This window comes from Punica granatum, chromosome 1 (assembly GCF_007655135.1).
Source record: "Punica granatum isolate Tunisia-2019 chromosome 1, ASM765513v2, whole genome shotgun sequence".
In the NCBI taxonomy this organism is placed as follows: Eukaryota; Viridiplantae; Streptophyta; class Magnoliopsida; order Myrtales; family Lythraceae; genus Punica; species Punica granatum.
In genome coordinates, this window is record NC_045127.1 from 43,833,493 (window position 1) to 43,847,679 (window position 14,187).

Consider the following 14,187-nt stretch of genomic DNA (forward strand, 5'->3'; position numbering starts at 1 on the left):
TTATTTTTTTTCATTTTCCCATAGTAATCTCTTTAATTTCCGGACCGGTTCATTGAGATCATTTATTCCGACATTGACACATATTGCAGACACACTTTCCACAATAATTATATCTACATACTAGTAATATAGCCCGTGCATTGCCCATGCATTAGTATTATTTATTTTAGATAATATTATATAATATTTATCGTAATATTAAAAGACACCAATAAATAAAACATGGGAGTAATTTCTTTAATTAGTACTGTACAATATGCGAATATACATACAAATATATAATCATTCACTGATGTAATAAAAAATCAAATAGTGTCATGCAAATGGCAACTATCCAATGGACATGTAACGCCGTGTCTGAATACATAAGAGAAGTCTCTTCAGAAACATCCAAATAAAAATTGCAAATATATTATGAATAAATTCGAGAAAATCTAAATATATATTACTGAGAAGACTCAAAATTTGGTCAATCATAAGCTAAGTGTTTGACCAAAAAGATTACTTGAAAAATCCTAGTTTTAAGAATGGAGGGGGGAAAAAAAACGAGAAGGGGGTCTCAGTGAGAGGGATTTGCTTCGTGCTTAGGTTATTGAACCCAGTAATTTGCTGATTTCTAAAACATAAAGTTTTAATAAACATGTTTGGAAAAAAAAATAGAAAATTAGTTTTGTACAATATTGTAAAGGATACTATACTTTTTATTCCTCGTTATGGAAGATATGTGCTAAACTATTAAGCTTAATGCCAAATAATCATTATTAAGACTTGGTTTGGGAGTGATGCTACTGAAATAAAAGTGCCGAAGTATAATTACTGAAAAATAAGTGCTGATTTTAGAATGAGTAAAAGCGTTTGGAATGTAACAATTGAAAACTGTTAAAAGTAAAATAAAAGTAATTATTAATACTTGAAACAGAATAAGTATAAGTAAATTTCATAAGCACCTATAAACTTGTTTGACAAAATCACGTTTGCAACTACAATTTTGACCCAATCATGGTTTCAAACACACTCACCAAATATCAAATCTACTTAAAATTATAAGGAAAAGTGATTGTGGAATCTCCCACGGTACTCCTAAACGAACTTTAAGCATGATTGATATATAATATCTTTTATATATGAAAAAAATATTTGTCTTTTCAAGGCGGAACAAAACCGACGTTGAATAGGAATACAGCAAGTTCGTTTTTATAATTATTTATATTTTCGGTGAATTCCTTTTACAATTATTATATTAAAGGACAATAACATCCCATATTTTGGTAAACTAGCTAACGCCCCATATTTAAGAAGAATGCAAACCCTTCCTCATGCATGAGGGAAGGTGTCTTTTGATAACTTAAAGGGCGTGTCAGCCTTGAACAATTTATCGGATGTAATGGTCTTTTAATAATAACACCGGGAATGTAGTTATAAAAAAAAATCATCAAAAGGGCATGCTACTTATAGTTTACCTCAAATTTATTAGAAATATCCATCTCGAAGATGAAAAACAAAGAGTTTGCCAAAATAAAACCGGAATGAGTCGACGAATGCGCCAATACACAGAAACGAGGTTGTGGACCTTCTTTTTGTTAATCATGTGTGCATGATAGCTGTCAGGAATTACAAATATAATCTATATGCAATGCATGGAGAAACAGAACTGTTAAAAGATATATATGTACGGAGTCACTCCGTATAGTTTTGTCGATGCCTAAGTGACCGATGATCAGTTTAAGATTAAGATGTATATAAAGATCAGCTTAATGAATTAGAACTTGGAGAGGAACTGAATTTGCCTCAGGAGAGGGGCGAGTGCCTCCATTAGCTGCTCGCAGGGATGATTGTGAACTCCCTCATATGTCGTCACGACCGTGCTCGTGTCCTCAGATAACCTCTGCACCTGCTTCTTCACATTGCATGTGTGATGCGCGCACCGGTAGTAGCTCCTTAACAAGTCCACAGGACCATGCATGACAAAATGAAGAGATTTTAGTCCATGAATTTCGATAAATTGTAGATCAAAATTTAGAAATAATGTTTAAGTTACACCACATATATACGGGTGAGAAATTAGAGCATCAATATCTCTAAGACATGCATGCCATTATATATATAATCGACCCCGGAATCGAATGAGCTCATGAAGAAGACAGTCGTCATACTCATATGTGTATATGTATCTCGAGATCGCGTACTGCCAAATACCTCATTGAACAAAATATCATTACTAATCTCAAAGTTAATTCCTGTTTTCTTTCTTCGAAGAACAGCATCAAGCAAAGGTCGTCGCCTCTCAAACCACAACGAGGTTTTTTGACAAACCTATGCCAGTATTAAGCATGACGCTTAAACCCCATACATATCATTAATATACATGCAAAAATATATATCAAATTGACTGACCTTTGTCGAGGAACTGTGTATATCCCTATGTACAAATAAAATTTTTGGGTTTGAATAAATAGTTTAATTGAACGCACTGGTATTCACCCTTCTATATATCTATATGTATGTATGTATGAAGTTAAGAGTTTTTCGATTCAAATTTCATGAGATTATCCATTTATTCCTCCTTTATTTCGATTACAATGGATGTCTATGAATCTAATTCAATAAAAGAGAAATACTAATAACTAATAAAAGAACACGGATAATTTCACTAATTATCGAACTTGTAATCTCTTGACTGTCAGACGAGAGCGTGCATCACTGTACTATACTATACCCTCTTTTTAATTGAGCCTATATACCTTCCTGGTAACCCAAAAAGAATTTCTTTCTTTGATTATTGGGAGGTTTTATATTGCTGCATGGATAACGGAAAAACAATTAAAATTGAAGGACGATTTCCTTTATTATTGGGTGATTCTTTCTTTCTTTTTCTTTTTTTTTGGTGGATTGGGTGATTCTCTCTTATTATCTAGAATCCAACCCTCATAAGAATTGACTAACTACACAGGGAGTTACGCTCTCTTTTGATAGCGGAAGGTAGTTTTCCTTTTTCATTTTTAATACAAGAATTTAATCAGTTCTCCACCATACATTACTTGAGAATATTCATCTGAGAATTATTTTTTTTTGGGGTGAATATCTGAGATTTTTTTTACACCATGTTACCACGATCATGATCGTAGGGGAGACAATATCGTCTATGAACAAACATATAAGAAGAGAGAAGCAGACTCGATATGCATATGTGCATTCCACATGAGGAACTTAACATTCATACATAGAGATCAAAGCGCTGATCAAATCATATAGGAAGGACACCTCTTTCTTATCCTACAAAACTCATATATATACCTGGGATATATGCTGTTCTTGACAGCCTTCTGCCCGTACTTTCTCCACCGATACCCATCATCGAGGATATCCTCGGAACTCCTCGTCCGGAAAGCAAACCGAGGCCTTGTCGCCTTCCTCGTCCTATGACCTCCTCCAGCCTTCCTCCTCTCCTTACCACCAACATTTCTCTCCTCCTCGTCCGCATTAACAGGCGCTCCTCCCCCCACTAACGAAGAACTACCGGCACCCGTAGCATCGTTGCTCCCACCATGATAAGGAGGAAGCTGGAGGAAGCTGCTGACCCAATCAAGATCCCGGGGGAGCTGAGATGACGACGGCTCTGAGGGAGCCGGGTGGTCTGAGGAGGACACGAAGAGGTGGTCGGGGAGATCTTGAGGCGGCTCTCGACCTTCCATTTATCGCATTGATTGAATGTCGGGAGAAGGGATCTGAAAATGTTACCTCGGGCTTCAGTTTAATGATGGTATGATATAAGAGAAAAGATGGGAGATGAGGAAGGTGAAAGGGGTTGGTCGACCGAGTCACATAGGAATAGGGAAGTCTCCTTTAAAATGTAGGCTATTCTTTTTCTTTTTTTTTCCCTCAGTGAAAGGGTAAACCCAACAACATTCCTACCGTAACATATCATCCTGTTCCTGTTCCTGTTGTTGTTCAACTGCCCATTCTCTCTTATGTGTATGTATGAAAAGAAAACGTATGGCACAATGTTTCGTTACCATCTATGCATGTCTCTCTGACCAACATCCATGTCCCAAAAAAAGGAAAGTAAACAAAAAAGAGTTGTAAATGCATGACGTATATTCTAATCCCCATATGTAACATATTGTGAGATGTGTACATGTTTCAGAAAGTGCGTCCACCAAATTAGGTTGATGACCAACTGGTTTATAAGGAACCAGAAAGCTCGGGTTTTATTCACGACCGATCGGCTTCGTCTATAATTTCTTACCAAACAGCCAAGCACTAGTTCAAACAAGAAATTGAAGGCCACACGAGACAGAAATTAAAACAATGAGGAACCACCAATTCCCTGCTAGACTATTTGATTAGTATTTCTGTCGGGAGTCCAATCTTTTCCGAGAGAGTCACTGCAATTATTCATCTCATTACTCAGGACGCAGTGATCTTGTGGAAAATAACAAATACAGTAGCTGAGAGAAGAACGCCGATGACAATGGATCGAAGAAGAGCTGCTGCTTCAGCTCAGCCTGCACGTACGGTTGTGACCAGGGAAAAAGAACTCAACTTCTCCATCTTGGACTTATCAGTCCCGATTGCTTGGGAACAAGAATCCCTGAAAAAGAAGGAAGAGAACCAACCTAATCCTTCCACCAGAAGACCAAGTTAAAAGTGTGATCAGCGCCAAAGAAACGTCTATATATTTCATGCTAATTGCAGTTTGAAGTGTACATGCACAAATTAACCAATTGAGTTGTCAAAGCCGAAAGCAAGCATATAGAATTTACATCTATATCGTATACCTCGTGCTGGACTTATCGAGAAATTTTTCGTCTGTGTAGTTGCAAGTAGTAATGGAAACAAATATATGTAAATCGAAGCATCCAAAAGTACTCCCACGACCATATATCCCAAGCCGGACTTCGCAACAATTATTGAAGGTTATATTTGGTCACTTGTATCTGTAACTTGGCTTCCGGACCCCAAAAGTTTCGAGTTCATTTCTCAACAATCTCCAGAGACACTGTTAAGTTATGAACTGAGTGATCAGATTGAATTAACCATTTTATGACTGGAATTCTTAGGAATGAAAGAACCGAGTTAGCTAACTCAAAAAGTCCTTTTCTCCTCACCTCATTGATTTGGTTTGCCAAATCAAACAGGGCAACCTCAACAGGACGGAGGCAATGACCTTCACCAGCTAGAGGCAGAAGCTCATCGATGCCAGATAGGTAGATGCCGCGTCAGCGTTAATAACATTCTGGGCCTACTGTTCTCGCTAACAGGAATGTTCGAACACGGTAGCTGGTCCAAAACCAGAACCAAAAAAGCTAAATTGTAATCTTTTATTATCGTTCATTCCCTCGATTGATGTGGCTCAACTATGATGGAACCCATTATAATCTTTTCCAGAGTTCAGATTGATCGACACCGCTGACAGTTTCCAGCCAGTACGTAGGTACAAAACTAACTGATCCAAGCTGAAAAGACTTTGATTCAAGGTAAGGGTTTTCTACGGGATCTAGTCTGGGCTGCTATCGAAAATGTCCAGTACGCAATTCGATTCGGTTTTCTCAAACAAGAAAATGGCCCTCAAGAACCTTAGAAACGGTAATTATAATTTAATTCTTTCACACCTCAGCTTTGAACTGAATCGAACCGAACTGAAATTGCATAATCCTTCCAGAATTCAAGAAAGACTATTTGAACCACTCTAGGAAACGGATAACTAGGAGGGGCTCTACTTTACATTAGTATAGGATGGTTACATGGCACAACACATCCTGTCTCATAGACGACGACTGGTAACACCATGCATGTCTTGAAAGAAACAAAGAAAGACCGATGGCAAAATCATGAGCAGACAGCTTTCAAATATAATATCCGCGTGGCAACCAAGCTTACATGGGAAAAGAAAATCAAGGAGAAAGAAATATGTTCAAGGAAGGACACAAGCATAAATGGTAGCTTCAATTAGGCAATCAAATCAACTGCTCTCCATCCTCTTCGGTTTGTTACTTCTCCCATAGTTTCCTCAACCATGGTGTTCACCCCGCGCCTAGTACCTCAACTAACAGGACACGCTTTGCTTTGCCATACAGTGCATAACAAGGGAGGGACACCTAACAAGACACGCTTTGCCATACAGTGCATAACAAGGGGGGGACACCCTCCAAACTTTGAAACCTGGGAAATATGCAGAGAACCTAATCCATGAAAGGAAACCTAACAAAAATGAGACACAACCACGCAGATATCCTCCCTTCCTTGGGAATGAAGTGCATTGGGCTACTTGACACCTAAAACTACATCTAACCTCGTTCAAGACGAGAATATCAACACTCGCTATAACCGCAGCCAGCGCGGTGCGGTGCTATTTCACAACTTTTCCGCATCAACCACAAGACAGCCAAAATCATCTGAACAGAGGCCATTGTTAGGTGAGACTGAAAATGGCGAGGAGAATGAACAAGACACAGCGGGCAAAGTCACTTATTCCTTCCAAAAACGGGGTTTATCATTTTGCGAAAAACATCAGGGGGAACTATTTGGGCAATTTTCCAATTCTCTGAAACGCAGAAATTATTACTTAATGCGCACTGTCCCAGCCTAGCAAGTAGCAGAGCATATCATCTAGCAGAGCTGAAACTTCCATGCAGGATTTTCAAAGAAATTACCTGTTCCTATCAACACCAGTGTTTCACCGCTTAATATAAACAAATTGGATTACCCAACCTGCTATTACTCGTCATTGCGCAATGTGAATGAATTCATCCCAGCAACTGGTCTCACTTCAGTCTTGATGCCTTGAAAGGGGAGGAAGAAAAGAGAAATGGAAAGGGGGAAGGAAAGAAAAAAGAGAAAAGAGCAAAAAGATGGGACTGGAGTAAGGAAACAAACTTATAACATATATATATCTAAAAGTTAAGCATGCCCAAATAGCATGAGTTTGAACGCATGACAATTGCCAAGCACTTCCATGAAACTTCTTCAAGCTCCTTTCCTTACAATTAACAAGATCTGTAGCAGCTTACCTTTATTATACCAGAGGAACTTAACCCTGCCCATACTGATCTCAGAGAGCTCCAATAATATCACCATGCATCACCTGCATAGATATAGTCATTAATCCTCCTCTCATCCCTCCCTCTCTCAGCTAAAGCCTATTTCATTCAGTCCGATCATCCTTGGGATAGGGAAGAGTAAGTAGAGAGAATCAAGGCATAGCTTCAATATATCATGGCATACGAATTTGAGAGATATTTCAAAGAAGGAACGATGTAGAAGACACAGACTAAGCAGCAATCAAAGTAAGAATCCAACATACATCAAGTAAAAGAAGTTTGTTACAAACATTGAATAGCTGACCACAAGCGAAGGCAGAATACTTCTTCAAATAGTTCAACCATATGAAGATAACCTCACAGACAATCTCCAATCAGTTCCAGAGCCGCCTGCAAAAGATGAAGCAAAACAGTGTCCACATTTATGGCTAGCCAATGACTGGCAGAAACAAGAAATAAGCAGAGGTGATCTTCTAAGTAACGTCCTCCTCGTAAGTAGAAGAGTAATCTTTCAAGCCAGTATGTTAATGTGAAACAAGCTTCTTCAACAAGAAGAGAGCTCTCATGGCTGAAACCATATTCCTCGAGATCCACAGCATGGAGTCCTAGTTGTAGCAGACAGCATCTTGGTTCCAATTTAGCAGGCCTCTACCATTCACCCCTGATCCTCCCAAAACAGAACTCCACCTGGGAAAGAGCTAATTTGTCCCAGCTCAGTTAACCTGACTCATGATCAGAGAAATTAAGGTCCTTGCTCGAGTCAAATCTGTTGATATCATCAACTTCAATTGCTGGAAAACCCATTAAGTGGTGTGAGTTTCAAGATTCCATATTTAGCAAGCGCAAAGAATAAAAAAAAAATGGAAACCAGATAACCCCTATTTTGTTACAGTACCATTATCAAGATCCCCATGATCCGAATTTTCCAATCCTCGACTCCTTATTTCTTTTAGGTCCAAGGAGTGCAATGCCGAACCTTTCTCATAACTTTTCTGACAGTTTGATGAGTCCCCTCTATACTTTTCTTCACATTCTTTTGTTCCAATGTCCTCCCCTATATTAAGGGAGTGGGAGTTGCGGTGCTCGGACTCGATACCACCATTTGGTGAAGACAAAGTACCATGCCTCCTCCTCTGCTCACTTTTTTTCAATTTCCCATCTTCAGCATGACCCTTTTTAGCAGTATCATGTTCCCTGCTTTCTGCAGAATTTGATCTAGACCTTTCTCGCTTCAGCCCACTTCTTTTAGACGACAAGCTTTCCTTACTATGATCTTTTTCTGTTGAAACTGATCTGGACCTCCGTCTTCTGCGTGACCCAGATTCTTTGCCTCGACCTTCATCAAATGGATCACTCCTCTGATGCCTGTGTTCTTCAGACTTAGACCTTGAACGCCTTCGATGTCTCGATTTAGTGTCTCTGTCTCTCCGATGCCTATCCTCAACAGATTTCGACCGCGAACGCCTTCTGTTACGATGCCTGGAAGTATCAGTTCGGCTATCATCCACTTTATCCTTTGAGTAACGTTTATGCTCTGAAGATCTTGACCTAGACCGCTTACGCGCATGATATGTTGATCTTTCATCCCTTGTTTCCTTTTTTTTATGGCGGGAACTCCGCTTACCTTCAATAGATGGTGACCTTGATTGACTTCTCCTGCAATCCTTTTCTTCTCTAGTTTCATCTGGATCTTCATCAGAGTGCTGCTTCCGCTCAATGGATTTTGTTATGGAACTTGACCGTCTCCTTTCACGTCGACTACTTCTACCTTTTCTGTCCTCGGAATCTCGATTTGCTTCTGCAGATATTGATCTTGACCTTGACCTCCCCCTGCTTTCTGATTTCTCTCTATCATCATTCCTGGGAGATGACCTCGAATCCCTGTGGCGCCTGGGTGATACTGATAATACACGGGATGATTTCCGTGATTTATGAGAACTTTCACGGCGATGCTTTGGTGATTCAGAATCAACTCGATAAGATTTCCTTGCCCGAGGGCTAATGCTCCTGCTCCTATTTCTCCTTGATACAGGTGAATGGCGATCACGCAATCTATCAGAAGCCCGCCTCCTAATCCTGTCACTGCCATAACTATCTCTGTCTCTATGGGATCGAAGTTCACTCTCATAGCTCAAGTGGTGGCGAGATTTTAAAGGTGACCTAGATCTATAGTCTCTTCGACGCCGCAGCGGAGGCGAGTAAGAGGGAGACCTATGCCGCCTCCTGTAGTTGATAGGTGATCTTGATTTTGATTTCGACCTTGCACGAGAGGGAGAAGGCGACCTGCAAGAGGAAGCAATTTCCAGAATCAGTGCAAAACAAAAAGTAGAAACCCATCCTTCGAACATTCCCTTCAATAAGAAAACCCATAGCTAATCTTTTAACTGGTCTGACAGAGAGTCAGAAGAGATCTCAAATAAATATTTAAGATACAAAAATATCCCAATCTTGAAATCCTCATCCCACAGTTTTAGGGGCTTATAACCTGCATTAACATTTCAAATACTATTCTAGCATTCACAGGATATTACCAAGATAGCATCACAAAGAGCAAGTTAAGTCCAAAAAGGAGCATCTTTTAAACTTAAACATGCACTAAGTGTATTTGAAACTTTCCAAGTCCAGTGTATCCTATGGTCCCTGATCAGTAACCCATTCTACTTGAACTGACTATATCATTGATTGTAAATAAATTAGAAGATATATATTCTCAGAAGATATTGGCCAACAGGAAGGAATGACATTTCTATGCAATTCTTCAGATTGGAAACACTAAACTGAACTCTCATGGAAACCACCTAGATGAGAATATTGCCCACTAACACTCCAATAAGCATTGTAGGTTGTGTTCACTAGTCTAATCCTGCTCTGCAACAATGTTCAATTCAAACATAGTTCTGAACCGTCATGTGAGTTCTCCTTTTAAGTTAAAGCAACATCGCATACCTAGACTTTGCAGCGGTAGCCTCATTGTCCTCTACAACCCCATCAGCCTTCAGTCTTTTACTTATTTCAGCAGCCCTTGCAGCAGCTAACTCTGCTGCAGACTTCATAGTAGCAGCTCTATTAGCTGCCTGCTGTGCATTCATTGTCTGTTGCATTAGCAATGCCTGCTGAAATTGCATTTGCTGCATGGCAACAGCTTGCTGCATCATCATTGGCAGAGAAGGTGAGGCCAGAGGTAAGTTCGAGATAGCTGGTTTCTGGGGAAGTGATTTTGCCATCTCAATGTTAAGGGGGCGGCCCGCAACTTCCATATTATTCAGAGAAAGAGCAGCAGTAGCTTCCTTTTGCTCTGAGTATTCTATGTAAGCAAAGTGCTTTGAATCTGTTACAGTGCATTCTTTAACAATACCAAAATAGCCAAAAAGCTCTTTTAGCTGATCCACTGTTAGAAGTGGGCTGAGATTGCTGACTTGCACTGTTCGCTTCAGTGCATCACCATTTACATCTTTGTCTGCTGAAACTGTCAAGATTAGCAACATGTCAGATCCATCCATGTAGCCCCTTTGTTCCTATCCGAAGGATCATGTACATTCTACGACATACATATTAGGACATAGAGAAAGCAGGATAATGGATTAAGCAACCATTCAGGTAACACAAAGCATATGGAAAACTAACAGTGAACATGTGACGGCATGAAATAAATCGACATATACTGGTCAGGGGACAGGATATGCATGAAGATGCTGCAGATAGCAGCCCCCTCTAAACCTCCGGCGAAGACAAAATTCTCATAGAGACCTTACACTCCCTCTCACTTCAAATTTCAAAATAAAGTCGAGCATCTCCCAGTAAAGTTTCATTTGCCTCAGGAAACTTTGCCCCTAATTCAAAATAATAGTAAGCAATGAGCAAGATACCTGACATATCCTTTGCAGATTGTGCTTGAACCTGAGCTGCATGAGCCTGAAGTGCCTGCGCAGCCACAATAGCTTGAGCAGCAGCCATAGCTGCAGCAGACGGTGCCATGGGTGCTTGACTGAGAGTTCCCATCGTAGTTGTCGCAGCCAATGCAGTCATCAGCAAGTTGTGAGGGGGGTGACTCAGGCTGCAACCTGACTTGGCACACCTTCCATTAAGATAATCGCGACAAATTTCACCAAGAGAGGCTCCAACTCCAGGCAAAATAGCACCTCCCGAAGAACCAGGTGTAACACCAGGAATCATACCCATCAATCCTGGAAAGGCCCCAGAAACAGAGCCTGTATAATTTGGCATGTTAGGCATGGTTTGGTTGACCAGATTGGGATATGAAGGTGTAGGAGCAACACCAAGCAGCCCTCCAGTAGAAGCACCTGCACAGCAATATGATCAGCACTGATTCCAAATGCATGATAAGACAACATCCTCACGTCAAGGCAAAAGAAAAAGTAACAAAAAATGTTTTCAAGAAATGGCAAATTAGATTAAGTCTTGCTGGCAAGTGATCTAGAACCAATTCATTGCTTCAAGCATCATACCAGCCAGTGAAATTATACCTATTGTTTCCTAACAGTCAGTCTATAACCACTGCATTAGAGACTTCTAATCATGATGCCAAAGTTTGTATCTGTACAATTTCATGTACTATTTCCTATTTCATCAATTCTTTTAAAAGAAAAATGACCCTGAACTAAGCATGTCTCTTAGGAATCTCCTAACCAATTATAAGCATACACGAGGCATCTAGTTAAGTGCAATTCCATATATAAAGCAGCAGCATCCGGCAGTGGGTGAGAATATCAACCAAGTAGTATGACGCACTCAGCAAATATACAAAATAATCACCTGATACAGGTGAATGATACAAGCGAAAAAGCTAAAGTAAGGCAAAAACAGCAGAAGAGCATTGTCAGTAACATGGGAATGAACAAAGAAATCATGAAGGGTGAGTGAATACCTCCACTGAAAAACACAGGAAAAGGGCTACCCATGATGGGTTTCCCATTACAATCAATATGGACCATGTAATTCCCTCTCTTGGGCACGACATAAGTAACCGTGTAAGTGCCATCCCCCATATCCTTCACAATCCCTTCTTGCTCCGAACCTCCAACCCCAACTCCTGGAACCACCTTGACCTTTATCTCAGAGCCTCCATTAGGGACTTTCCTCCCCTCCGCATCCTTCGTGGTAACCATAAAAGAAGCCGGGGCACATGCTGTCCCACCAGCTATTCCCACTCCAGCCGCCATGCACTTGGTGGGATCCACCGGCCCAATTGGCTTGTTTGCCAAATCCTCAGCCTCCTCAGATTCGCTGTCAGAGGAGTCCGCCGCCGCCTCCTCCTCCTCGCGGTTCTTGTCCACCTCCCTGAACGTAGCCTCGAATGCCGCCTTTGCAGCCGCTGTTTTCTCCGCCTCGCTCTTCAGCTTGGCCTCCTCAGCTTGCTTCATCCATATGGGCTTAGCAACTGCATTGCTAACACTGCGGTCCGCCATCAGAATCCTACACGGCACAAAATAGAGATTAGAATCCAAACTCAATTAACTAAATCAACAAAACAATGACATCAAATCCTATCAAAATCGTCCAAAACGACACCTTTGTATGCAAAGTGGGAGCAGCGGGGAGCAATCGCCCCCCATCAGGTTTCAGGTTCAATAAGAACTCAGAACAATTACAAAGAATCCGTATCCTGCTTGTGCAATCAGACAGATATCGACAATCGACAGGACTCGCAAACTATGACAGAGAAGCACAAATAACAAAACCCTAACACAAAGATTGGCACCTCTATGACTTCGGTCGGGCAATGAAAGAGCGGCTCCAGAGGATGAACAGTTGAGGGTTGCAGAGCAGAGGCCTCCGAGACGAGGATTGAAGAAGCGGAGCAGCCAAGCGAGCCTCGGAATGAGCAGCAGAGAGAAGATTTGCTGATCCCTTCCTTACGCTTGCGCCGAGAGTGCAGGAGGAAAGAGGGAAGCGGATACCGATATGATAGGGCATGTCCAATCCAATCCGGCCCGACATTAAACCGGACACCCAACCGGTCCGGCCTGCAGTTACCAGGCCCGGTTTATAACCCCTTCAACCTAATCATGGGCACGTGCATATTGACAAATTACGCTCCATATAAGCGGAATTGCACCTCATGGGCAAGGGCAAAACGATGAGATTGGATTTCATTCAATAGGTTGAACATGCATTATGACCTCATTGATTTAAAAAAAAAATAAATAAATTTGTACCTATCATTAGACCCGCTGAAACAAAACTGGTATGTTTTGAGGAGGAGGATAATTTACCACAAACGGGATTTACTCTTCTGCACTCAAAAGTATAAAGCCCGAGTTCCACATTCAAGCCAAGCAGGCACATTTTGGTTGCCCTCAACAAATAGTAGACTGAGCATAGTACGAGCCTACATGAACACGTAACCTTCTCTGATATCATGTTAAGTATTCACCAGACTTACTTACTAGGGGTTGGATCTATATTTATCCTAAAAATTTTAATTGATACAATAGTAGATCCAAACATATTTTATATGATATATTATTCTTTTTAATTTTCGTGTATGATATTACTCTCAATACACATAAATTATATTAATTGGTTCTATATGTATATGTTTCGGATGTAAAGTTAAGGGACGATCCGATCCTCACTTGAGGTGTGTCCAAAACATTTAAGTGAAATGCTCTCTTTTTTTCGATAAGTACTGTGATATCTGGAAAACCAATAGACCCCAATTAATTCAGTTCAAGACAGTCTGCCCACTAAAACGTAAAACTCTTCTAATCAAGTATTTTTTTTCATTCACAAAACTCAAATCCGATACCTTAGTTAAGGAAAATAAGCGCTGAATCTCTTGAATTAACCTTATTAGTAAGTGAAATGCTCTTTGTCATAGGAATGAAAGATTTTGATTGCATGAGCCTAAATTTATAAATAGATTTACCAACATGGGTTGATTCAAAATATTCGATGTTCATTTTTCTTAAATAAAGTTTTAAATTCGAGTCTTATAAATGGAGAAAATCCATACTCTTAGAATTTTATTTCCTTAGTGGATCGACCTGATTCGAACTGAATCAGTCGAGATTCGTTAGATTTTTTAATACCATGATATACATTAAAAAAATTATAAAACAGATTTAGTTCAAATTTCAAAAGATATGAGCATTACTTTCATCCAAACAAGATTCTTTGAATCTAT

General features: G+C 40.2%; 2 protein-coding genes across 8 annotated transcripts; both read right to left on the reverse strand.

Annotated features, from left to right (window-relative positions):
- Positions 1-212: 212 nt before the first annotated feature.
- Positions 213-4,463, reverse strand: LOC116193092 (probable WRKY transcription factor 43). Its single transcript, XM_031521846.1, has 2 exons — positions 3,295-4,463; positions 213-1,937 (listed from the first exon to the last, which is right to left on the reverse strand). Exons 1-2 carry the CDS (start codon positions 3,690-3,692, stop codon positions 1,760-1,762), a joined length of 576 nt encoding a protein of 191 aa, XP_031377706.1. The 5' UTR covers positions 3,693-4,463; the 3' UTR covers positions 213-1,759.
- A 1,358-nt stretch (positions 4,464-5,821) lies between these two features.
- LOC116193091 (serine/arginine repetitive matrix protein 2) lies at positions 5,822-12,946 on the reverse strand. Of its 7 annotated transcripts, none has more exons than XR_004154200.1 (9): positions 12,760-12,945; positions 11,926-12,473; positions 10,907-11,341; positions 9,987-10,506; positions 7,936-9,323; positions 7,331-7,831; positions 7,011-7,084; positions 6,654-6,774; positions 5,822-6,162 (listed from the first exon to the last, which is right to left on the reverse strand). XR_004154200.1 is itself a non-coding variant. In XM_031521845.1 (6 exons), the coding sequence occupies exons 2-6, from the start codon at positions 12,464-12,466 to the stop codon at positions 7,758-7,760; spliced, it is 2,958 nt and encodes a 985-aa protein (XP_031377705.1). In that variant the 5' UTR covers positions 12,467-12,473; positions 12,760-12,946; the 3' UTR covers positions 7,258-7,757. The 7 variants fall into 7 exon arrangements, 1 of the variants encoding a protein (XP_031377705.1); XR_004154199.1 differs by having other exon boundaries at positions 5,822-6,395; XR_004154197.1 differs by having other exon boundaries at positions 6,654-6,782.
- Between the last annotated feature and the right edge of the window lie 1,241 nt (positions 12,947-14,187).